Below are 25,402 nucleotides of genomic sequence, written 5' to 3'. Positions count from 1 at the left end.
ATTAGCAGGACATTTCTAAACTACGAACACTAGATCTATGACTGAGCTTTAACTTTTCAGAGCCAGATGAACAAACACACATTGTGCCTATAAAGGACCATTCACACCAAGCCTGGCAATCTAGCAGACTTTCAAAGACTTAGTTGAAGCGTTTCAGTAAATAGTTAAAAGCAGTTGCAGGTGGTCAGACCTGGGTCATAAACCACAACTACATTTTTTTTAGTTTATTGAGGAATCGAATGTGTTGTGGAAAACAAAGAAAGAAAGATGTGTGAAACCTTTTAAACCACAACTTTTATTAATTGATAGAAATAGTACAAATTTTCAATTCAGCTGCTATTTACTCTCTGTAACACCAAAAAGTTCCCCTTTCTGGGTGGCTACATCGTCAATTCCTGGAAAGAAACAGAAAGAAGCAAGTTAAGAACTCTCTCTGTTCACTCCTAGGTGGTGGGATGTGGAAATTCAAGGGACTTTGCCAGAGCAAACCAGGCAAACTGTTTATCTGTTCTGCAGAGCCAAGTAACCTTGGGGCTATTGTTATGGCTGCCTGTGATTTTAGACAGAGGGGAAAAGGAACACAGAGGGTGTAATTCTAGCTGTGATAAAGCAATCAGATGAGGACAGGCAAAGATACAGTGCCTGGTTCCAAAGTAGTTACCTAGGATATAACATTGAGCACTGATGCATTTATCTATCCCCCAAGGAAACATGCTGGCTGTATCTGCACTAGAAGCTTCAAGTGGTTTAACTGGGACTATTCTTCCTGCCCCCAAGAACCTTGAGAATTGTACTTCTGTGAAGAGAACGCCTGTCTCCAACAAGATACTTCTGGGCACCTTTGCAAAGCTAAAGCATAGCAGTTAAACACATTTCTAATGTATACATGGCTTTGGACGCATTTGTCTTGCACTCTAGAGGACAGTTAGCAGAAGTACTGGGACAAGACAGAAGAGACAACAATTCTTTCCCAATGAGTTGATTAGTAAAGTGAAATGGTCATGTAAAATGCCCATGGAGACCTCTCCCACCTATTCTCCGGACTCCAAGTCCACTGGTCCAGCCACAAACTGCACTCAATCAGGCACTTACCATAATAGCATTTACGATATCATTACTGTTATTCTTCAGGGCACGGACGGCTTTTGCCCGGGAAACATTTGCCTGGGACATCACTAACTCAATGTCTTTCACTTCAACGCCAGTCTCGTCAACCTGGATGGGAAGAGAGTATGTCTCAGGACAGCTGTTCAAGTCTCTTTCTGCCAAGCAGGACAGAAGTGGCGAGGATCCAGTGAGGATTCCTTAAAACTTAAATATCTATTCAACCAAAGGTTTTACAATAGCCATAATGGTTCCTTAATATGCAGGAAATATGGTACAACGAAGCCCAAGTTATTGCTACAGACTCCCTGGTGACCTTGAAAACCTCACCTGTTCTCTCCCAGTTCTTAATCTTCTAAGACAAAAATACTAATAGCACTGCAGGGTCTTGTTAGGGTATTTTTAAAATATTATATAGCTAACCCAGTTTCAGCATATCTTCCTGGGGGCAGGAGGACATGCTGAAAATGTGAGTTAGCTATAATATTCATAATAAAACAAAGAGGAGCAAGAATGAAATGGAGAATGCAGTTTCACCAAAACCTAAGGACTACCAATATGAACATGGCTTAATAACATAAATTAACAAGTTGGGCAGGCCCCCACCATTTAGAATGAATTTTGTACTACTACATATACAGAGTCCATTGCTTGAGCAGCAGAGAAAGAACAGATGGTAACAGAGCAGGCAAGTCGTTGTGCCACACCCTGGCCTGGGCTCTGCTCTGTACCTGCCTACACTAGGGAGTGTTGCTTATTTCCATCTGTTTAGCAACAGCAGAGAAGTGGCTTGCCTGCAGTGAAGTGAGCAAGGTCAGTCATACTGCCAGTAAAATGGAAGCCTGGAATAGTTATGAATTATTCTCGACAGTTGCCCCCACTTGTTAAGACAGCTAAGTGTATGACAGCTCATTCCACAAGGGGTGATGTTTCCCAGTACAATTATAGTCACTAGTATTCTGCAAGGCATGTGTGGCCACTAACAACATAAATGCTGGTACTGAAAATGCACCCATTCAGCCAGTATTACTCCCCCATCTGTTAATGGCTGAAATAAGCGACAACAGCTGGTTCTATTACTTCTTTATTTGGCACCTAGTACAGTTGTTCCAGGGGGATCCTAAGGAGACTACTCACCCAAGAATGGACTCCCCCCCCACCCCCCAAAAAATTATTGAAGCAGCAGGAAAAAATAACACTTCAAGATTCAAGTACGAAGCTAAGACACAGGCAAGGAAGAGCCATGTGGCATGACAACTCCCTCCGGCTGAAGCTCAGTCAGGAATGAGCTAGATATGTATCCTAACACGTTTTGAGGCACTGTAGCTGCTCAACAGTGGAAGGAACCTGGAACAAAATATGCCTCCTGCAGGGTGTGTGATTAGACATAAACAGGAAGCAGGAGCTTCACAAGAGATGGGGGTATTGGTTCAGGTTGCCCAAAAGGGATACTGAAAACAAGGGAGAGCACATGGAGGATCACTGGGCTGTATCTCTCACTCCCACCTGAAGGACGACAAGGGTGAGCCTAGTAAACTTCTCTCCTCCCTAGCCCATAGTCAGAGTAAGCTGTAAGAAATCAAGGAACTCTCAACAAGCAGAGGAGGCCCTTCCTGGCTTACAAAATTTCTCAGTCACCATGGAAAAATTAACAAGATCAAAAACTATGATGTGGCTGTGACTGCTAGCCACAAGTCCAGAGCTGTGTGAAGGCTCAGGCCCATGGCCTCATACAAATGTGTGGCATACCTCCTCCTCTTCACTTTCCTCTTGTACGGTGGGAGTCTGTGTGTTTTCCTGAATGTTTGAAACGGCTTCTCCTTGCACTTTGAATTTCTCAGCAGCAGCCAGCTGTGCTTGCTGTGACAGATCTTCAATCTGGTAGAGATGGGTGAGAAGAGAGAGGTCAGTGACACTGTTACATTCAAAGAAAATAATGATGAGCAAGACAAACAGAACAGAGGGCTCCACAAGCACTCCTAAGACAAGGACTGCAGCTTTTACAGCAGAAAGAACCCCTTACTTTCAGTGAACATTTAGAATGCCTCCACCCCCAAATTAACCCCGTGGCAGGGAAGCTGCATAAAGCGTCTGTTCTTTTAAAAATTGTTAAGCCGCGAAGGCATAGCTCAGGGATGGGGAACCTTTGGTCTACAGACGAAATAAAGCCAGTGAGGGGTCTCTATTTGGCCAGACAGTTTCTCTCCTAGTTACCTTCCTTTAGCCGAAAATCTCGGGTCTCTCTCGGATGGTGCAAAAATACAAGGTCGAGGCTCCCCTGCCCAGCATTCCTGGGCTTAGCTCACCTTTGCTTCGCCAAAGACTATATAAGTATCTGATGCAGGACTTTTGTATACATCTGGCTTGGTGATGACAAACAGGATGTTTTTGGATTTCCGGATAGTAACCCTGGTTACACCTGTGACCTGACGAAGGCCAAGCTTGGACATTGCCTTAAAAACAAAAGGAGAAAGTTTGGAGAGAAAGTTAAGTTGCTGAGCATCTAGGCTAGTCTAGGCCATGGCAAAAACTCACAGTACTTATTATCCGTGACTATAAAACTCTCCTGGTAATGCAAGAGGCATTTTTTCTACCTGATCAATACGCAAAAAACAAAAACAAAACACCTTCAAAACCTTTTCCTGAGAGGGAGGCAGAAGAAAGCCCAGAGCTAGGGATCTGTTCCTAGCTGTGTCATTAATCCTGGGTTACCTCTGCTTCAGTTTCTTCTGTAAAATGAGGACACTGTCTCAGAAACAAATACAGCAGAGCTGGACATTTCTTCTTAGTCAGAATAAAACTTCTCCATGCAAAACTTCCACTGATGAAGAGCCAACAAGCTCACTGCTCACTGGGATATGTTCTCTATTAATGCGTTCTTCTCTGTATCACATTACATGGTCATTTTTCTGACTGGCTGATCTTAGGAGTTTACCGCTTATGCCCTGCTACCTTTCGTGAGGGGATGAGCAGGGTGGGGAAAAATCCCACAGCAACAGGTCCATTCCTAACTATGCAACTCACCCTGGGATACTGAGCTGTTTCTGTAAAAATGTAGATGCTCGTTCAGAAACAGGAACTGGGCACAAGAACGCAGATCAACTCCCTTGCTAGTTACAGTAAAATGGGCCTTTCAAGAACACTTCAAACAAAGTGTTGAAATGATTACATATAGTCATCCTGGGGACAAAAGGATGAGTAGCTACTACATCTCCTGGCTGAGGCAAGCAAAACACCAGGAACTGACCGGGTATGGATGACACAGTGCGGCTCGTTGTGGGTGATTTAACCCACAATGACCCACAGTACCTGCAGGCGTCAGGTTGCATATGCTAGGCCCATGCGGGGTTTTCATCTCATGTGAACCTGGCCAACATGGGTTATGCGGGGACTGTTGAACTCTCACATAGCTCATGTTTGCCAGGTTCGCTTGACACAACCCCCCAGTGGAGGCTGCATATTAAAAATGGTGGTCAGATTAACCCACAATGAGGCTGTGGGGCTTAATAACCCATGGAGGGCTGCCATGTCATGTGAACAGCCTCGTTGTGTTGTTCAGCTATTTCCAGCAGCTTTGTCTTACCTTTCGTGCTTTCTTTTCACTCCGGCTCTGTTTTGCTTTGCTAACTGGTTCTTCATCTATTTCAGCTGCTGCTGCAAGCTGTGAGAATAAAAGACATAAAATGGGATTAAAAGAAACCCCAGCAGAAATATCATAACAATACAATTTATCATTGAAGATTTGAGAATAAGAGAACTGATTTATATGAACATGCATGTCTATACTAGAAATTCTCCAGATCAAAGCAGAGGGACCAGGGATTTGCAAGGCAGGCTAAAGAGATCACTCCGCTCGCACAACGTCAAAGATTGGTCAGGAACACTCAAGTATATTATCTATGTACCAAGTTGAGGCCACAAGGGCAGGCAGAGAGGTGCTCTTAGTGACTGCCCTGTGACTTTAGAATTCTCTTTCTGGAGACTTACTAAGTCAGAGTGCCTTTCAGAAGCAAAATATGTTCTTCCTGAAACTGACTAGTGGCCAGGGATAGGATAACCAACAATCAAAACCAAGTAGGGCAATACCCTTATTAGGATCTAAAATGTCACAAAAGTGTGAGCAAGCTTTCCAGTTCTTCATAACTTCTTCATGCTGAAAAAGAAAGAAAAAAGGAAAAAAAAAAAAGGGGGGGGGGGGAGACCGAAAAAGCTGGGCATGATAGAAAACCTAGAAGTCTCACAGCAACAGCAGTTTTGGACATATAAAAGCCATCTTAAGTATCGAGACATCCAAGTAATTGCTTTCTTTTTAATTTTCAAAATACGGAAATACAGCCACTGTTTCTTTATCCCTGTAGCCCCTGAAATGTTGCTCCTAGCATGGAATAATCGAATAGTCTATGTAACACTGTCTGCAATCCACCTCAAGACTGTTACGAGCTATAAACTTCAGGACCTTTCCTTCATGTTAAGCTTCATCCTACCTTTTATTATTTCTGGAATCCCGCACATGGCCACGCCCCGTTCCCCTGGCCCCACCCCTTCCCTCCAATCATTTGGTGCTTTCCCAGCTTTTGTGCAGTTTTTTCTCCATCCTGGAAGGTTGAAATGCCTCTTCTAAGACTTAAGTGACTGGCATGACTTTAAACTAAAGTATGCTGGTATTTTGGCCCAGCCCCCTTTTGCCTTCAGCCCTGCTTACCACTGGAATGCAGCCCCTGCTAAGAGTGTCTCTGAAATTGAACTCAAACCTTGGGCTGAAAGAGGTTCAGTACCTCTGCCGTAAAGAGTAAATCTAACATTTTGAAGAATTTAGTATGCTTATGGAATTTGCTTCTTTGTAGTTTCAAACTTGGAACTTTTAGCACAGAAGAAACAATGTGTGTATTCTGTGTCACTGTCTGCACTATACATAGTGGTGTGGATGCAAAACCATCCTAGGACGAAGATGCTAGTTACAGTGTGTGCAGGTGCACAAACCTTGCATTGTAAATGGTATGAAATTTGGGGGCTTGGGTATATTTGCTTCAAGAACACAAGTGTTCTGTGGCCCTGCCCAGGATGCCCATTAAACTCAACCCTGTGCCTTCTCACCTGTGCCTGCTGTGTCGTGGCCTGCGTGGAGTCTTGTTCTTCAAGTTCTGGCACTGATTCATCACTGTCGGATTCTGTCCCAGACCCTACAGAAAGAAATATGCATAATTTTTTCCCAGCTTGGCCTCTTGCAGGTGTGGCAGGCAGATCTAGACAAAACATGAAGGGCTTAGTTGCTCGGTGGAATCTTCCACTTCTTTATTGTGACAATGCAGATTAAAAACTCATTATCAAGCCAACAAACTTCAGAATTATCTGACAGAGTTTATTCCCAAAATAAGCAATAGAAACAGGCACAGAAAGAATGCAATATACAAACAAATAACTTTGTAATGGCAGTGCTCTATATAACAGTGGTTTCATTTTGTGCAGCAATAGGTCGGAAAGACAGGTGCTTTGGTATTGCTCAGTCTAGGCAACAAGAAAGTGTACAAAACCAGAACAAAAATCCTAGCTCTCTCTCAGGTGGACTCAATCAAACCACTATTTCTTTGAGACTTGTTAAAAGTTGACAGGCAGTTATCATTGAACATGGGTATGTATGTATGGGAGGGGGGAGGTGAAAGGAAACAATTTCAGAGGGGCTTTGGCATTTGTTTTAAGAGTTCCAGCTAAAAGCTAACATTTGGGAAAGTGTGGATATTATGTAGGGATATTGTTGAGCTCTTAAGAGGCAGGACACGAAAGCATCCAGGGAGAGAGAACTTCCAACTTTCTGGGAGTAGAGTCTTGCTTACATTCTCATGATTAGGGTATCACCTCTGCTTTGAACAGTAATTTTAAGAAGCAGGAAAGACCATGGTTTGAAGATTAGGAATGTGTTGCAGACTTGCACACTCCCTCCCTTCCCCATCACATGCAGTTTCCTATGATGTCTAAATTGGGCAAACTATAGCTAGCACTAATCGGGATTGCCTCCAACCTATGGTTTGCAAATTCCGTTTGCCAGACGTCATGGCAAGCTTTGGTTATCACAAACCACGGAAGGGAGGGAGCATTCATACGAGAGGGAACACATGAGCCCATGGCATATTTCTAATAAGGTTTTGTGATAGCTAAATTGAGCTGCTATGAAAGAGGCTGCTGAATGCGGTTAATTTCTCACCTTTTAAAAGTAACAAAAAGGCACAAATTTTGAAAGCTCAATTCTATAACAGTGAACTGGATATGCTTCACCTCAAGATCCTAGAACTAAGTTCATTGTTGTCACTGTAAGAGAGCGCCACTAAACACCCCTCCCCACCACCATTATATGACTGCCATGTCTAGATGCAGGATACATCCTTCCACATTTCAGTGGACTGCTGGCTCATATGCCTATTTATTGCTGCATGTGGGTGACTTAACACAAGTGGGAGGGAACCACCAATGTGAAAGCAGCAGAATATATCTAGGTCACCTTTTCCCTGGAACAACTGCAACTGACTATTCCCTCTCACCTGCCAATGAACTCATGAGCTAATTCCAGCTTATGCAACCGCCCATCACCTTTCCCGATAGTTGTATATTCAAACCAGATTGAGGTGACTGGTGGCTAGACAGAACTGCAGACTACTTACTTCTGATCTTTGGTAGGTATCTCAATTTAACACCCAGCATGCATATTGTTTAATATGTATTTAACAAAAAAAACTCCTACTGACATAAAACAAAATCCTTGTGTACCAAGTGCAGGTACAAATACAGACAATGCACAATAAGAGTGGATGGGGGACATTAGCATTAGACTATTTCTCCTTCCAGAGCCAGGATAAAACATTACATCATAACAGAGTTGGCAACACATGCTAATCTCTGAACATCTCACTCAAAGCAGTTGCAGTTAGCAAGATCTACTGGATATCCAATCACAAGCAAAGTCCTAGGATTGGGGAGAGCAGGCTGTGAGGACGGTAAGTGCTACAGAAAACAAAGCTGTGATTAGAGTTTCTAGGTTAGTGCTATTCCAGAAATACCAGCCAAGGCAAGGTTGACGTCACACCCTCTATAAGACACCCACAACATGCTCAGCACGTGAACAGACTCTCTCATTTGTGGCATATATTCTTATGCATAAACCTCGAGTCCTCAATGTACACAAAGGAGCCTTCAACTGGTTTTGACAACAACTGGTTCCAGTTCAGCCTGGACTTACTTTGGCTTAGTTAAGTTCACTTCTAAATGCTATTTTTCTAGATTAACAAACAAAACAGAGGGCATGAGGGGACTCAAGGTCCCTTGCCTGTACAGACAGATTAGTATTCAGTGAGCACTCTGTGAAATCCATGCACACAGCAAACTGAGGAGGCAAATACCCTTGTCATTCTTCAGGACAGGCTGTTTGGCAGGAGGAGGAAGAAGAGCAGTAGTTGCTGGGACCTCAGCAAGAGCCACCGCTGGTTTAGGAGAGAAATCCACCAGGACTGGCTGCAGAGGTGCCTCCCCAGCAGGCACCTCTGGAGGGATCAGAGGTGGCAGCTCGTCGTCTTCAATGACAGCAGAGGCAGGGGTGGGGGGTTTGGGTGGCATTTCAGATGCTACTGCAGATGAAACTGGTGATGGCTTAGGAGTTCGCTTTTTCACAGGGGAAGCAGGAGGTGGTGCAGGGGAAGCAGTGAGATTGCTTGCAGCTGGGGCAGAAACAGAGAGATCAGCAGGTGCAAGAGGCAAAGATGCTGCTTTCTGCGGAGGCACCATGTCCCCAACAGAGGAGACTGGAGTAGCAGAGCCAACAGGGACAGCTGGTGATTTGGGGGCAGAGACAGGGCCAGAGGTCACAAGAGTAAGAGAAGTAGGAGAAGATGGGGTGGCAGATGACACAGGAGGAGCTAATGGGGAAGTCATGGCCACAGTGCCAGGAGGGTTAACAGATGCTACCGGAAGAGCTAGTGGGCCAGAAGCAGAAACAACTGGAGGCATAGGAAGGGACACAGGAACAGCTGCCCCCGGAGACCCTGTAGAGGGTACAGGGCTAGGAGCAGGCATTGATGGGGCCCCAGGAGAAGTTATGGGGGCACAAGTCAGTGCTACAGGACTAGAAGCAACCTCTGCTGTTACTACAGTTGGGATTGCAAGTCCAGAAATGGGTACTACAGGAGGAGCTACAGGACTAGAAGAAAGTCCTGCTGGGGCCACAGGGCCTGAAGCAGATGTTGAAAGATAAGTAGGTTTCATGGGTGGCATTGCAGGTGCCACTGATCTAGGAGCTGGTCCTGCTGGGGCCATAGGAACAGGCACCGCTGAAGCCAAGGGGCAGGAAGCAGAAACCACAGGACCAGAGACAGGTCCCAAAGGAGGAGCCATGGAATGAGGAGCCACAGAGCAAGAAGTAGATGTCACAGGGGGCACTGCAGGTGCCACTGCTTTAGATGCAGGCACTGCTGAGGCCACAGGAGCGGCCACAGGGCCAGAAGTAGGTCCTGCTGGAGCTACAGGGTCAGAAATAGGAGCTGAAGGAGAAAGAGGTTTCACTGCAGGTGCCAATGGTGTAGGAGTGGACCTTGCTGGAGCCATAGGAGCAGCCACAGGACCAGAGATAGGTGCCAAACCAGGAGTCACAAGCTGGGAAGCAGGTTCTGCTGGGGTTACAGGTGCTGAAGGAGAAGCCTCAGGAGGTGGAGGCTTGGAAACTGGTGCTACAGGACTAGAAGCAGGTCCTTCTAGGGATACAGGAGGGGCTACAGGGCCAGAAACAGGTGCTGAAGGGGAAGCAGGTTTCACAAGGGGCACAGCAGGTAACAAAGATGCAGGAGTAGGCTCTGCTTGGGTTACAGAACCAGAAGGAGACTCTGAAGGGGGAGCAGATGTCACAGGAGGCACTGCAGGCACCACAGGTTTAAATGTAGGCACTGCTGGGGCCACAGGGCCAGAAGCAGGTTTCACAGGTGGCACTGCAGGGGCCACAGGGCCAGAAGCAGGCCCTGCTGGAGACACAAGAGGGGCTACAGGGTCAGAAACAGGTGCTGAAGGGGAAGCAGGTATCACAGGTGGCTCTGCAGGGATCACTGGCTTAGATGCAGGCACTGCCTGGGCCACAGGGCCAGAAGCAGGTTTCACCGGTGGCACCAAAGGTGGCTCAGGGCCAGATGTAAGTTTTGCATGTGCCCCTGCAGGAGCCACTGATTTTGATGCAGGCACTGTTAGGGTCACAGGGCTAGAAGCAGGTTTCACAGGTGGCACTGCTGGGGCCACAGGGTCAGAAACAGGTGCTGAAGGGGAAGCAGGCTTTACAGGTGGCCCTGTAGGGACCACTGGTTTAGATGCAGGCACTGCCTGGGCCACAGGGCCAGAAGCAAGTTTCACTGGTGGCACCAAAGGTGGCTCAAGGCCAGATGTAAGTTTTGGAGATGCCCCTGCAGGAGCCACTGATTTCGATGCAGGCACTGTTAGGGTCACAGGGCTAGAAGCAGGTTTCACAGGTGGCACTGCTGGGGCAACAGGAAGGGCCACAGGGTCAGAAACAGGTGCTGAAGGGGAAGCAGGCTTTACAGGTGGCCCTGTAGGGACCACTGGTTTAGATGCAGGCACTGCCTGGGCCACAGGGCCAGAAGCAAGTTTCACCAGTGGCACCAAAGGTGGCTCAGGGCCAGATGTAAGTTTTGGAGATGCCCCTGCAGGAGCCACTGATTTCGATGCAGGCACTGTTAGGGTCACAGGGCTAGAAGCAGGTTTCACAGGTGGCACTGCTGGGGCCACAGGAGGGGCCACAGGGTCAGAAACAGGTGCTGAAGGGGAAGCAGGCTTTACAGGTGGCCCGGTAGGGAACACTGGTTTAGATGCAGGCACTGCCTGGGCCACAGGGCCAGAAGCAAGTTTCACCAGTGGCACCAAAGGTGGCTCAGGGCCAGATGTAAGTTTTGGAGATGCTCCTGCAGGAGCCACTGATTTTGATGCAGGCACTGTTAGGGTCACGGGGCTAGAAGCAGGTTTCACAGGTGGCACTGCTGGGGCCACAGGAGGGGCCACAGGGTCAGAAACAGGTGCTGAAGGGGAAGCAGGCTTTACAGGTGGCCCTGTAGGGACCACTGGTTTAGATGCAGGCACTGCCTGGGCCACAGGGCCAGAAGCAAGTTTCACCGGTGGCATCAAAGGTGGCTCAGGGCCAGATGTAAGTTTTGGAGATGCCCCTGCAGGAGCCACTGATTTCGATGCAGGTACTGTTAGGGTCACAGGGCTAGAAGCAGGTTTCACAGGTGGCACTGCTGGGGCCACAGGGTCAGAAACAGGTGCTGAAGGGGAAGCAGGTTTTACAGGTGACTCTGTAGGTGCCACTAGTTTAGATGTAGGCACTGCTGTGCCCACAGGAGGGGCTACAGGGCCAGAAACAGATGCTGAAGGGGAAGCAGGCTTCACAGGTGGTGGTACAGGTACCAATGGTCTAGCAGCAGGCCCTGTTGGGGACAAAGAAGGAACCGCAGGGCACACTGCGGAGGCCACAGGGAAGGAAGTACCTACCACAGGGCCAGAAATAGGTGCTGAAGGGGGAGCTGTGGGGTGGCAAATAGACCCCACAGGTGGCCCTGCAGGGGCCACAGGACTAGATGCAGGCACTGGAGAGGCCACACTTATGGGTGTGCTAGCAGAAACTGGCTGTATTGTAGCACTGTGAGATTTAGCAACATGGGGGGAGGGCACAGGGGGTGAAGTAGGAGCCACTGGGCCAGGAGCAGGAGCCACAGGAATATCAGAAATTGGACAAGAAGTCACAGGGATAAGAACGGGAAGCTGTGGTGATGTGGGGAGAGCAACTGCAGAAGTTGAGGGAAGAGAAGATGGAACAGAGGGTGGAGCCATACAGGTAGAACCTGAAACATGAGCAGTGACAGGCGCTGTGGGACTGACAGGAAAGCTGAGGGGAACTGGAGCAGAGGCCAAAGACGGAGAAACAGGAGCGACTGGGAGAATGAAAGGAGCTGAGACAGGAGGACATGGTGGCATCTGAGAAATTGGGGCTGCGGAAGCTGTTGGCAGTGAGCTCATAGGGGAGGCTGGAGAAACCAAACTAAGGGAGTCAGAGGAAATGATTTGGGTTGGTGAAGAAACTAATGCAATGCTCAGAGATGAGGGGCTAACTATTTGTGCAGAAGCAGCCAGATCTGGAGGCTTCAGGGGAGAAGGAGGAGTCTGGGCTGCTACAGCTGGACTACCAGGAGGCATGGTAGGGCCACAAATGACTGACATGGGGGGGACAGAGGAAGCAGCCACAAGGGAGAAAAGCTGCCCAGGCGAAGCAGCAAAGCCAGTAGGTGCCAGTGGAGTACTGAAAGGACAGAGTCCAGCAGGGGGAGAGTCAGCGTCATGGGATGAAGAGGAAGAGTGAGCAGTGCTAGAATCAGAGGAGCCGGAAACAGCAGCTAAAGGAGAGAAAAAGTGAATCAACAATGAAAAGAAAAAACACTGGGGGGAAAAATGAGTTATCTAGCGCCTCCCAAATGGAAATGCTGCTCAGTTACCTGTGGGGCAGAAATTACTGCGGCTGCTGCCAGAAAAATATCAAATAATTTGATATAATAATTATATCATGTGAACCCAGGCTCCCCCCACCCCCATCAGTCATGTCCTTGTAGCCACGGTTCTTTAGGCAGGGCCAGTATCTCCCTAGAGGACATGTGCAGGATTAAGCCCTTTGAAGACATATTACTGTGCCACAGCTAAGCCCAGCCTAGTTGTCACCTCTCCATTTGAATCTCTCACCACAAATCCAACCCTATTATGCAGATATCTGGCTGGTCATGAGCTATCAATATACATCTCAATTCTAGATGGGAAAACAGCTACTTTGAAAAACAAGTTTGAATGTCTAAACTGGTGGCATTTAACCCTCCACATTGTGTCCAGGTGCATGTGTTTGCCATGGACAATAAAGCAGCTGATTGTCACTGTTTGTAATTTGCTTTGTAATATAGGTTCTATTTATAATGACAAAGGCTGCTATACCAGTCAGGTTAATTTGGCTACAAAAACAAAGTTTGGAAACATGGCTTGCCATCTATTGTGATGAGAAAAATTTTCATGTACCTCCAATCCAAGATAGACCAATGTATAGTAGGTATGATCGAAGTGAGATCCTCACATAATCATATCATATAATTTCAAGGTGAAGCCACTGGATTTCAGGCAAACTCTTATGAGCCACAGGCATTCCAGAAGTCAGGAATACCAAGGCTAGGAGCTTTGGAAGTCCATCTCAGGGAACACAAAATGCCAGCAGCCTTTCAAATAGATATTGGAATCACAGTGCAAAGTACCACTATTGCACATCTATTTTGTGTGCCTGCACATCATAGATCCAAACCCTCAACTCTTGAGTATCTACATCTATTCATCATGCATTTCCTTACATTAGTCACAGATCTTGCCGATCCTGGGGGAAGTTCTTATTCTACACAGTGACCTGGTTTGCACAACACGACAGCCTACTGTGGATTAATTTATCAGCAGGGGCTGTCGTGTCGTACCAGGCATGTGAAGCCAGGCAGCAGGGGTTGTTTGAGGGTTAGATAACCCTCAAATAACCCATGGCTTGTTTTATGGTTATTTGAGGATTGTCTAACCCTCAAACAACCCCTGCTGCGTGGGTTCGCACAACACAACAAGCCACAGCAAGCCAGGCACCATGCAAAAATGGTGCCAGTGGGTACCCAGCACAACGTGACAACCTCCACAGGAAATTAAGCCTTGGTGGGCTGTCATGCAAACTAGGCCAGTAACTCGTATCTAATCTCACTATGTGAGCAGAAGAGCTAGGAACAGAACTCAGCAGCCTAGACTTCAAGGCCCTTAATGTCTACCAACACACTACCCCCACCTTGCTAAATATTACGGTTAATGTAACTGCATTAACATAGCACAGTAAAATATTGTTAAGGACACACATGCTGGGACTAAGAGCAATACCTGGCACTCGAATGGGAGGCTCAGAAAAACAGGCTGCAGGCGCTTCATAAGCACCAGCAAAAAGGGCAGGAGCTAAATGTACAAGAGCAATAGGTTATTACAGAGCAGACCAGTAATTCAGGGGATAGAACAATCCAGAAGGTTCTATTCTCTTGGCTTGGTCAAGATGACAAATTAGACCTACTGAGAGCTGCCCATTGCTGAACTAAAGTGCCTTTCACTTCAGGTTTGCCATTATTCAAACCTTGATCGGACCAGAGTTAATATAAACTTGCATCGGGAACATACAATTTACACCATGAATTTCTACCTCTTCAACAGATGATGAGGGGCTTGGGAAAGAGACACTGGCATGCTAGCATCAACTCAAACTGATGTTAACTGCATCAGCCACTCACTCTAAGAAATATCCCATCAAAGTCTTAAAGGGCAGTTTGACCAACCTTATACACATGTGCAAAGGGAGAGCAAGTCATTGCAGTAGGAGGGTCTGCAAGTCTCCTCATCAACTGATTTAAATGAAGTTAGAGGCACACCACTCTGTGGGGTCATGCATAAAAAAATGCCCAGCGGATGATGTTTTGATGTTTGATTACATGGGAAAAGGAGTATATCAAATGCTACTCCAACAGTATGTAATTCCAACATGAGAAACAATTCTGAGGGCATCAAGGGCCCTTCACTGCACCTTTCATCTATGACCGAGCAACATGCTTTTGCTAGTGTGGTAACTCCCTCCAATCATGGGCTGTGTTGTTTCACATGAGGACTGGGATGATACCCAGAATTCAAGTCATGTATATAGCAGAAGGGTGATGTAAATGCCAGATTGAGCAACAGCTCAGACTACACTAATCCTGTCTGCCCTATGGAAACAGAAGGGCTGCGATCTATGCAAATCACATCTACTCCAGCTAGAAATCCATGTTGCTTGTACTTGAAGCTTCGCCCTTAGTGTCAAGCTTTCCAGCAATAATGCTGAAAGCCTTAACACCGAGATACTTAGCTCCAGCGCTGTCATGATTGCTACTTATGAATGAGCTACCAAACAGTCCTTATTGCAGATTCTGGCTCTTTTTTTCTATTAGGCAGATATACAGGAGTAGGTGAAGGAACCACCATATAAGCAGCTTTTTGCTGGCTGGTCAACTGCCATTTGCGTTGGCCACTTAATGGGCCACAGAACTATTGATGCAAGTCACATGAAGAGGTCAGTGGCTTCATGTTCACTGCTGTACATCAGTTCTTGGGCAGGAACTGGTAAAGCAGATAGAAGATGGGAAAGCAAGAGAACTGAATGCACAGGACAAAATAAAAATACTTTGAATAAGGTAGGGAAAAGGCTCAGAGTACAAACAGGAAGTTAATTTCATGCTTAGGAAGCAGAATAGTTCCTTAAAAGTTTTAGCTGCTACCAGAGCTACCCTAGATAGGCACTGACTGTACCATGAAAGCACAGCCATTCAATCTAATATTACTTTTAACCTTCATGGCTGCTTTCCCCCCTAATTAATCTAAAACATGAGAGACAGCATTAGTAAAATGTGATATTTCCACCAGCTTTTCCTTACCACAAAGAGTATACTCAGGGACAGCTCAAGTAAACCCTGAAAACACATTTTTAGGAAAGGTAATAGCAAAAAATCCAAATCCTCTACTGCTCAGCTAAGGTGATGTAACTTCTTAAAATCACTGCTCTTTACTTGTCAAGGAGGGAAGATTAAACCAAAGACCTCAGTTTAAAATCAGCTGACATTTTGGGTGCCCTGAATCATTATATTGCTTTTTATTTCATTTTTTAAAATGTAGTTATTTCAACCCCACCTTGCTGCTTTAACTTGAGACCTACCTGAAGGCTCCAGAGCAGTCCCATCCTGAGAACCCTTGACTGCCAGCTCAGGATTCTTGGTGGCAACTGGTTTGGACTCCTCAGCTGTCAGCATCACTTCCATGGGGGCCCCAGGAACTGGAGCTGGAGTTACTGCAACAGTGTGAACTGTTCAGATACCACCCAGGAAACCCAACAGTGTCTGCACATGCCCAATTAGGTGCTTAGCAATCCAAAAGAGAAGTATCCAGCAGTGGGGAAAGGTGCAAGTTATCCTCAGTAGCCCAGAGACAAATGGCACTAAGGCTAAAACAGCAAACCCTCATGCATGAAGCATTATAGGAACAATCTACTTTGGAGAGGAATCTGACAAAATGAGTTGCATTCCCTAGTGAATTGGTGTCAATGCACAAACAGATTTGAACTGGATGAGGGCCTGCTGTAATGGTGCTTTAGACTGCAGCACCGGTGGCCATGTGCATGCTGCTGCCATGGGCTGAACTCAACTGACATCAGCTTCTCAATGTTAACACTGATATGTCAAAAGTCAATCTGGCCTGAGCTCATGGCATCTCAGCAGTGATGTATGCAACCACCATACCATGACATAACATATCTGGAAGTCAGTTGAGGGTAACTAAAAAAGTGTAGCTGCCACTGGCAGAGGCAGTATCAAACAACCTTCACAGTTTATCTCAGTGGTAATCAATTCCCATGAAGGCAAAAGGAAATACTCCACATACTGGATTCTGGTAAATATGAGCAATAATGGATGGATACTCTGGATTTGGAATTGACTGTACCAGTATTATTTTGTCTCCTTCTGTCTTACTTGTTTGGTTCCGGGGTGGCATAGATACAACTGTATATAAACAAAGTTCTTGCTTCCAGGCTGTGGGTTCTTGTGGGTGGCACTGGCAGAGCAGCTCTGCCTTTAACCACTTCTTAATTTAAGGAAGAACCAGCAGCATAGCTTGACCGAAACAAAGCTCCAGTCACCTATGTTCCAGTCACCTCCTCAGAGAACTGTCTAGTCACTCAAGTGCTGCCTCTCCCAACCTGGTGCCCGCCAGATGTTTTGGGCTTCAATTCCCAATTGGGTGGGCTGGGTGCCCCAGCCAAAATGGTCAATGGTTAGGGATGCTGAGAGTTGTCATGCAAAACATCTGGAGGGCACCAGGTTTGGGAAAGCTGCTCTAGTGTATCACACACATTGCCAAGCACTACACTGGCACATACATCCTATCTTCTTACAGGGGTGCTGGAATAGCACTCTATCATGAACAGTCTACTTGGACAGAAGAAGAGCTGAATACCTATATGGACTTTGGTTAGATTTATATCCTCAGTAGGGATGAGCAGGCATTTGATGCTTGCTTTAAGATCTGCTGTTCCATTCCACAGAGCACCACTTGATCACCCAAAAGAACTCCATAGTTCCTCTCTGTCTCCAAGTCAAACTAACACACACCCTTGGACAGAAATCATTGCATTTACCAGTCATGCAGTGTACAACATCCCCATGCGTAGGTGTGTGTAGCTGAGATTCAGTCACAAAGTCATCCAGTGTCCCCTAAGCTTCCAGGCAGAAATGTAGCAAACAAGGAAACCTGGTTCTCTGTTAACCAGCATCCATGATACCTTCAAGACAGACAGTTGGAAACATAATATATGAGGTGGGGTGGGTTGAGAATTAGTAAGTCCCAGGATCCATGCGCACATACACACACACACTTCAAAATACAACCAGGTTTTTCAAAGCAGTATCAGCTCACAATTCTAATCCACCAGAAGTGAGGCACTCTCACTCCAACACATTTATCAGCTGTGTGTTACGGTCAAGTGCAGGATGCTTGTTAAGTTGCAAACTATGCAATCCTTTGGTTTGGAGACACAAGGCAATGTGTTTCCTTGGTCTGCATTTAAGTTAAGTGACATTAGGAAGTGAATCAGCAATCTATCCACTTGAGATCTAGGTACTCTTAAAGTAATAGACAAGAAAGTTCCAGGTCTGAGACCTGTTTAATTCCCCATCATCTTTCTTTTTTTTTTACACTTTCAAAGCCAAACTAGAGCAATCTATCCTATCTTAAACTATAGTCACATTCACAAAAGGAAACATAAGAAGAGTTACAAAGTAATTATGGATTGTTCATATGCTAACACCCTAACTCTTGGCTGTCACACAGGTTTAGGAATATGATGAAATTGCATACCTAAATTCTGATTAAATGATCTTTCACCTCCTTCCTGAAGAAATCTTACTCATTTAACTGCTAGTAAGAGTGGAGAATAACTGGGAAAACTATCCATGTGAGATTCTTTAAAACAATGTTTACTCTATTACAAAAGGCTAGAAAGAGATCACCCAAACCATTAAGCAAGTATCTAGCATTTGACCTGGGTTAGAGCAGCCAAGAGCCACACTTCTCTAGTGTTTCATTTGGTAATCACACCAAGTTAGCACACACACCCAAAAAAATCAGCTTAGTCATTAGTATTTTTTTTTTAGCATATCATACTCTAAAACCTCCATAATGAAGCTGGATAGCAGGGTTTATCCAACTTATGATTCACTTTAAACATGCTACAGCCATGTCCCAGACAGAGAACCTGCAACTCATCCAAGTAGGAATAGAACAAACTTGGTAAAAGCACAAGAGGATAATTTATTTCAAAATGTTTATCTCAACTTCCCAAAGTCAAAATAACCTTTATATAGCATTTCTGAATGCTCAACATGCCTCCCATACATTATCGCAGTAATCCTTACAACAACCCTGTAAGGAAGGTCTGAATTATTCCCATATTGCAGATGGGGAAATGAAATTGAGAAAACAGTTGTCTCCTTAAGTCTACCTAGTAAGCTCACAGCACAGGTGAGACTTGAATCTTGTAGTGCAATCCCATACATATCTTTGCAGAAGCAAGCGCCACTGAGTTTAATGGGACTTACTCTTAGGTAAGGGTGTACAGGATTGCAGCTTTAGTCTCTTAGCTGCTATGCTACACTAGCCCATAATTATTTGCATGTTCTATTGCCCAAAATAGTTTTACCTGCCGAGTTAAACTGGCTGAGTGGATGAGTTTCAGGATCTTTTCTAAAAGTGTATTAATCATCCAAGACACTAACCTGTCTCAGCCTGAGGCTGTGGCAGCTCCTGTTCTGTAGCTGGGACTGTTTCTGTGGCTTCACCAGGCATTTCTGGGAGGAGGAGAGGAAAGTAAAATTCAGTCATTTTTTCTGACTGTTTTCAAGTTAATAATATTGCAGGACATCAAACAAAATTTTTGCTTCTCTACAATCAAAACAGCTAAGCAAGCTACTTCCCCTTATAACAGGGGTGGCCCTCCAGATATTTTGGCCTACACCTCTTATCATTACTCACCACTGGCTATGCTGGCTAGGGCTGATGGAAGTTGTAGGCAAAAACATCTGTAGGGCCACAAGTTGCTCAACCCTGCTCAGAGCATGAACATTGCTTCTAGGTACAATTTGCTCAAGGTAGCCATCCTGAAAACAATCCTTATACCTACATTTAACTGGAAGTTAAAGTATTCAGACCTTTTTGTCCATCCAATAATTTGTAAACTTTAACTTGTCTTCACGCTCTTGCTAAATAGATAAAAGACCATCTCCAATAAACAATTACCAGAAAAATAAGGTGCACATGTTGATCTGGATGCAACAAGTATACAAACTGTTGATTCAACTGTGGGAGATAGTATACCCGCCTAACACCAGCATTCTTGGTCAACTTGCATCACTGGACATTCACTGGTGGGTTCTTAAAGCCTTGATTCACAACTTCTTATCTGCACCTAGCAAAGCTACATGAGCAGCAAGCCTGGCATTATGGGGAGCTATGAAAGATCAGAGAGACACATTCAAACCCAGGACATGTCTCATGGAGGAACAATCTATCAAGTACTATTAGCCACCATAACTAAACACTGGCGTTTAGTGCCAGTATACCTCTGAATACTATATGATGGGCGCAAAAAGGAAGCAGCTTATAAACTTCCTAGAAACATTTTGCTGGCTACTGTTGGAAACGGAACACTGTTTTAGATAGGTCTTTGGTCTAAACCTCTTGTTCTCTTTGCCACAGGTCCACCACAACGACCTTTCATGTACCCAAATCTATGATACAGCAAGATCTTCCATTCACTCTCATATGTGGATATTCCCAACACCAACACCTCCTCCCTCCAAGACACAACAAATAGCTGAATGGTGGGGCAAACCTCCACCCCTTTCATTTCACCAAGCCTTAAAGACGGTGTCTTGACACTGCCGCCATCACCTCCCAGCCTGTCTTCCTGGAACTTTTACTTTTTAACTTTTACTCTTTATCCTCACTGACCAGAACCTTGCTCAACAAATACGATCTCCTGGAGGGCCACTTTGAAAACAGAGAGGAGGGCGGGGAAGGCCACGATCCATCCCCCTGGCAAATCATTACCCTACATGCTCGCGGCCCTTTATGTCCCTTCTGCCCAACGGCTGAGTGACTAGGGGGCCAAGCGGGCCGAGGGTCCTCCAGCCGCTGACCCCTAAAGCAGAAGGGCAAAGACCAGAACGCAGTCAGGGCAGGCGCGCACGCCTGCCCCTGAGAGAAAAGCGGAGGCTTCCTCCCAAACGGCTTCATTTCCCCCATGTATCCGTTAGCGAACACCCTCTCCCCGCGAATCCCGGTGGTCCTTCCCCTCGGAGTCCCTGCCACCGTTCCCGCTTGAACCGAAGACCCTTTCCCGAGGCCTCGCTCAGGTCCTACAACCCGGAGTAAGTGGCCCAAGCGGCCTGTTTGCGGGGCCGCCGCTGGCGGCCGGAGCCCCGGCTCGACGCGCCCGCCGACAACGCATCCCCCCGAGCCTTCCCCGGCTTCAGCGGCTGCCCGCCCGCCCAGCCGGAGCGAGCTCAGAGGCAGATGGCGGCGGATAGAAACGGCGAAACTTACTGTGCGAGACGGGCCGGGCGCAAGATGGCGGCAGAAGGAGCGCGAAAGGCGGAGGGAGGGCGGCTTCCGGTCCGAGCCAGAAGGGCTTCCGGGTCCCCGCGAGGCTCTGCCCTGCGCCGGCGCCGCTGCTGCTTCTTCGCTCTCTTTGCCCCGAGAAAGGCGCTCTGGGTTATGGCCCGAGCTGTGGCTACACCACGCGAGAGCGGCCTGTTCTCTCCCCGAGCGGCCGAAAAAGCGCGCGCTAAGCCAGCTGCAGTAACTGGAGGACTGAACACAAGGCCCCGCGGTGGTGCACTGCACAGACACGGACACCCTCCGACACCGAGGTTCTGAAACGTTGCTGCACTATGTGGCACTTCCAAGACGAAAGGCGCAGCCCTATACCTGGGAATCAGATTCATTGAACCGAATAGGACTTACTTCTGAGTAGGCATAAGAACATAAGGACCTTGCTGGATCAGAGCAAAGGTCCATCTAGTCCAGCATTCTGTTCACACAGTGGCCAACCAGATGCCCATGGGAAACCACAAGCAGGACATGAATGCAACGCCACCCTCCCGCCCACGTTCCCAGATACTAGTGTACATAGGGAGAGTGTCTCTGATACTGGAGGTAGCACATAGCCATCAGGACTACCAGCCTTTGATAGCCTCTCCAGGAATTTGTCCAACCCCCTTTTAAAACTATCCAAAGTAGTGGCCGTCACTACATCATGGAAGTGAATCTCTAGAACTGCACTGTAACACATTTATATGCCTGTGATGGTGTGGCTAGCAGCCTTCCCCAACCTGGGGCCTGCTAGAGGTGTTGAACTACAACTCCCAGCATTCCTGACCTGGCTGTGCTGGCTAGGGGTTGCTGGGAGTTGTAGTCCAACACCCCTGGAGGGCCCCAGGATGCGCAAAGCTGGATTAGGATAATGTGGGTTCAGATCCCCACTCAGCTAGGAAGCTCAGGGATGGGAAGGATGGGGGAGTTATTTTTCAGTGTAATCTACTTCACAGGGTGGTTGTGATGACACAATAGGAGGGGGCATAACCATGTACACTGCCCTGGGTTTGAACTAAGGGCAGGATAAAAATGTTAATTAAATTTAATAAGACCTCAGATGGAGTCATTACCTGCGAACTTCCAGGAAGAGAAAGCTTGCCTCTGTCACAGACTAAGCAGCTTCCAGCTGGTTTGCCGCAGTACCCTGCCTCCAAGGACCTTCCTGGAGCTGCTGCCTTGTAACAACCAGCAGCCAGCAAGGGAAGATTTGCTTCCATCATGGGCTGTGTGAGTTCCAAGTTCCTCAACCCTGCTCCCTCACCTTAGTGGACTCTGTTGTCTCTCAAGTAATGGTCAAAGGCTGACACCAGAGAAGACAACAGATGAGGGCAGGGGAAGTAGCCTAAATAATCCTGGCACCACAAGGGGTACTTCTAAACAGAGGGCCCCTAGTGCTGCCAAAAGGCATTGTGCAGCTGTTCCACCTTTTCCTGCTTAGCAGAATTTTTCTGATAAGAAAAGAGATGGAAGTGGTCAGAAAACACAGGAGGGTTACAAGTAGGTGATGCCATTGTCTGAACCCACTATAAAATTCTGCGAATAAGGCTGGGTGATTGCATAATAACAACAACAATAATAACTCATCTGGAAGCACCTCTCAACACAATGTTATTTCTGTTCCTCATACCATAATCTGCCTGACGTATCCTTGGGGCTATAAAGCAAGATATTTGTATTCTTAAAATAAATGTCTCATAAACTGGGTTAGAGACCACTTTGTCAGATAAGTGAAGTGGTCTCCAAAGTTGGTAGGTTTGTGTGCATGTATCAGTAATTAGCAATGAGACAGCATTTTGAATGATCAAAGCACTTCACATATGTTTTCTGGTAATCCTTACAAGGTAGGTCAGTATTATTATCTCCATATTGCAGATGATGGGAAGTTCAGGTTGAGGAGGGTGCTTGAGCCTACCTAGTAAGTCTGTGGCAGAAGCAAGTTTCAAACCAGCTTAGTGTCATAGCCATATACTTTACAAGAACTTATTTACTTTTGAATCACACCTACTCCAGCTAGAAATCCATGTTGCTTGTACTTGAAGCTTCTCCCTTAGTGTCAAGCTTTCCAGCAATAATGCTGAAAGCCTTAACACTGAGATAATTAGCCCCAGCGCTGTCATTATTGCTTCTTATGAATGAGCTACCAAACAGTCCTTATTGCAGATTCTGGCTTTTTTTTTCCCTATTAGGCAGATATACAGGAGTAGGTGAAGGAACCACCATATAAGCTGCTTCTTGTTGGCCGATCAACTGCCCATATGTGTTGGCCACTTAATGGGCCACGGAACTATTGATGCAAGTCACATGAAGAAGTCAGTGGCTTCATGTTCACTGCTGTACATTCTTGGGCAGGAACTGGTAAAGCAGATAAAAGATGGGAAAGCAAGAGAACTGAATGCACAGGACAAAATAAAAACACTTTGAACAAGGTTGGGAAAAGGCTTCAAACCAGCTCAGTGTCATAGCCATACACTTTACAAGATCTTTCTTACTTTTGAATCTTACCTACTCCGCTAGAAATCTTATTTACTTTTCATTTTAATTGAAGAGTTTATTACAATTGTTTGAACTATACAGAAGCTCCCATTTCTTTTAATAGAAAGGGGGGGGGGTTGGGTGGTGGTGGTGAAATCTAAACCATAGTTGCCATGTTAGTCTGATGCAGCAAAACAAGAGCTTTGTGATATATAAGGGCCAATCCTATATGCAGTTACCTGGGAGTAAATGCTTTTAAACAATGGGACTAACCTCTGAGTAGACAGGCATAAGATTGAACTGTAAACTAACACATTTATGGCATAAGCTTCCATGGGCCTGAGTCCACTTTGTCAGATGCATAGTATGTTAACCTCAGTGGGTACAAATATTTACCTGACTACAGAGAAAAGAACATTGGGGCAGGGGAAATGTTTTTACAAAGAGGCCCCAAACACAGGCAACTACTATGTAGAATACAAATGAAAACAAGATTGTCTAATGAATCTTGCTAGCCATAGCTGGTGATAAATTAGCAATGCAAAGATAGTATAAACAAACACCTAAAGAGGGACAGCTAGTTTCTGTACCAAGAAAATGATTCGCACTGTCAATTTAGATTTATGTTGACGTAGAGTGCTACATGCAGTTGCCCCACATGCCTCATTTGGGCTTCAGAGACCACAATTTAAGCACAATTGCTCTAGCATAGGCCTGCGCAACTTGAAATCTATCAAGCTGAATGACCATGTGCTTTGGCCTGCCAAGTCCTTGGCAGGCCCAGGCAAGTCACAAAAATAGGTTTATTGAGCCACTGGCAGGCTGTGCTTGGCCTGGTGGGTTCCAAGTTGCTAAAGTCGAGCTGCATAGGTAATCCCTTCATGCTATAAATGCTGTGCACTTTCTTGGGAATAAGCCCTATTGACTTCAGTGGGAGTTACTTCCAAGTAAACACACACAGCATTAGGCTGCAGGTCAGATTACTTGTCAACTAGGCTGTAATTGGAGGGTAGGCTTGATGCAGGCAGACCACTGATTGGTCTACTCCAGCCTTCCCCCAACCTTGTGCCCTCAAGATTGTTGGACTACAGTTCCCAACATCCCCAGCCAAATTGGGATACTGGGAGTTGTAGTCCAACACATCTTGAAGGCACAAGGTTGGAGGAAGGCTGATCTATGACAACTAGAAGCAGCTCCCTAAAGTTTCAGCCAGAGGATGTGCTCACCCAAGCTTAGATGAAGTTTTGATATATTTACAGTGTTCTTCATTAAGAAGCTCCTTATCTCTGCACTTTTTCACACCTCGAGGAGTCTGGACCCCTTTACAATGACGCAGTGAAAATAGGTCCTCACATAAGTCTGGCTGCTTCACATACAGGGTTGGATTTTCAAATGGCTACTGTGTGATAGTTACCTGTCCTTGACTGCAGATGGGTCTTGATCTTATGTTGCACAGGGCTTGAAAAGCACCACTCACAGCAAGAATGTTTCTGGACAAGCTGCTTATAGCCTTACCTAATCATTGCTCTTCTGTTGCAAGCTACAAGCAGAATTGCAATGGGATCAAAGAATAGTAGGGTTGGAAGGGGCCTACAAGACTATCAAGTCCAACCCCCTGCTCAATGCAGGAATCCAAGTCAGAGCATCCCCGACAGATGGCTGTCCAGCCTCGTCTTGAATGCCTCCAGTGTGGGAGAGCCCACCACCTTCCTAGCTAATTGGTTCCATTGTCGTATTGCTCTAACAGTCAGTAAGTTTTTCCTGATGTTCAGCCAGAATCTGGCTTCCTCTCACTTGAGCCCATTATTCCATGTCCTGCACCCTGGGATGATCGAGAAGAGATCCTGGCCCTTCTCTCCATGACAACCTTTGAAGTACTTGAAGAGCACTATCATATCTCCCCTCAGTCTTCTCAAGGCTAAACATGCCCAGTTCTTTCAGTCTCACCTCACTGGGCTTTGTTTCCAGTCCCATGATCGTCTTCGTTGGTTTCCATGCTATTGGGGGTACTGCATCT

At 46.2% G+C, this 25,402-nt stretch overlaps 1 protein-coding gene across 2 annotated transcripts; it reads right to left on the bottom strand.

The window, feature by feature from the left end:
• Positions 1-275: 275 nt before the first annotated feature.
• On the bottom strand, positions 276-20,912 carry NACA (nascent polypeptide associated complex subunit alpha). 2 transcript variants are annotated; one of them, XM_084836931.1, is made up of 11 exons: positions 20,863-20,912; positions 19,035-19,106; positions 17,399-17,542; positions 15,923-16,054; positions 8,493-12,530; positions 6,199-6,284; positions 4,688-4,765; positions 3,411-3,557; positions 2,854-2,982; positions 1,093-1,215; positions 276-395 (listed from the first exon to the last, which is right to left on the bottom strand). In XM_084836931.1, the coding sequence occupies exons 3-11, from the start codon at positions 17,403-17,405 to the stop codon at positions 381-383; spliced, it is 4,755 nt and encodes a 1,584-aa protein (XP_084693057.1). In that variant the 5' UTR covers positions 17,406-17,542; positions 19,035-19,106; positions 20,863-20,912; the 3' UTR covers positions 276-380. The 2 variants fall into 2 exon arrangements, with proteins under 2 accessions (XP_084693057.1, XP_084693056.1); XM_084836930.1 differs by lacking the exon at positions 17,399-17,542.
• Between the last annotated feature and the right edge of the window lie 4,490 nt (positions 20,913-25,402).

Source organism: Heloderma suspectum, chromosome 2 (genome assembly GCF_057233095.1).
Source record: "Heloderma suspectum isolate Gila_16-S chromosome 2, 16-S_ref, whole genome shotgun sequence".
NCBI classification, from domain to species: Eukaryota; Metazoa; Chordata; class Lepidosauria; order Squamata; family Helodermatidae; genus Heloderma; species Heloderma suspectum.
Note: the sequence above shows the minus strand (reverse complement) of the source record. Positions and strands in the feature narration are given on the sequence as shown.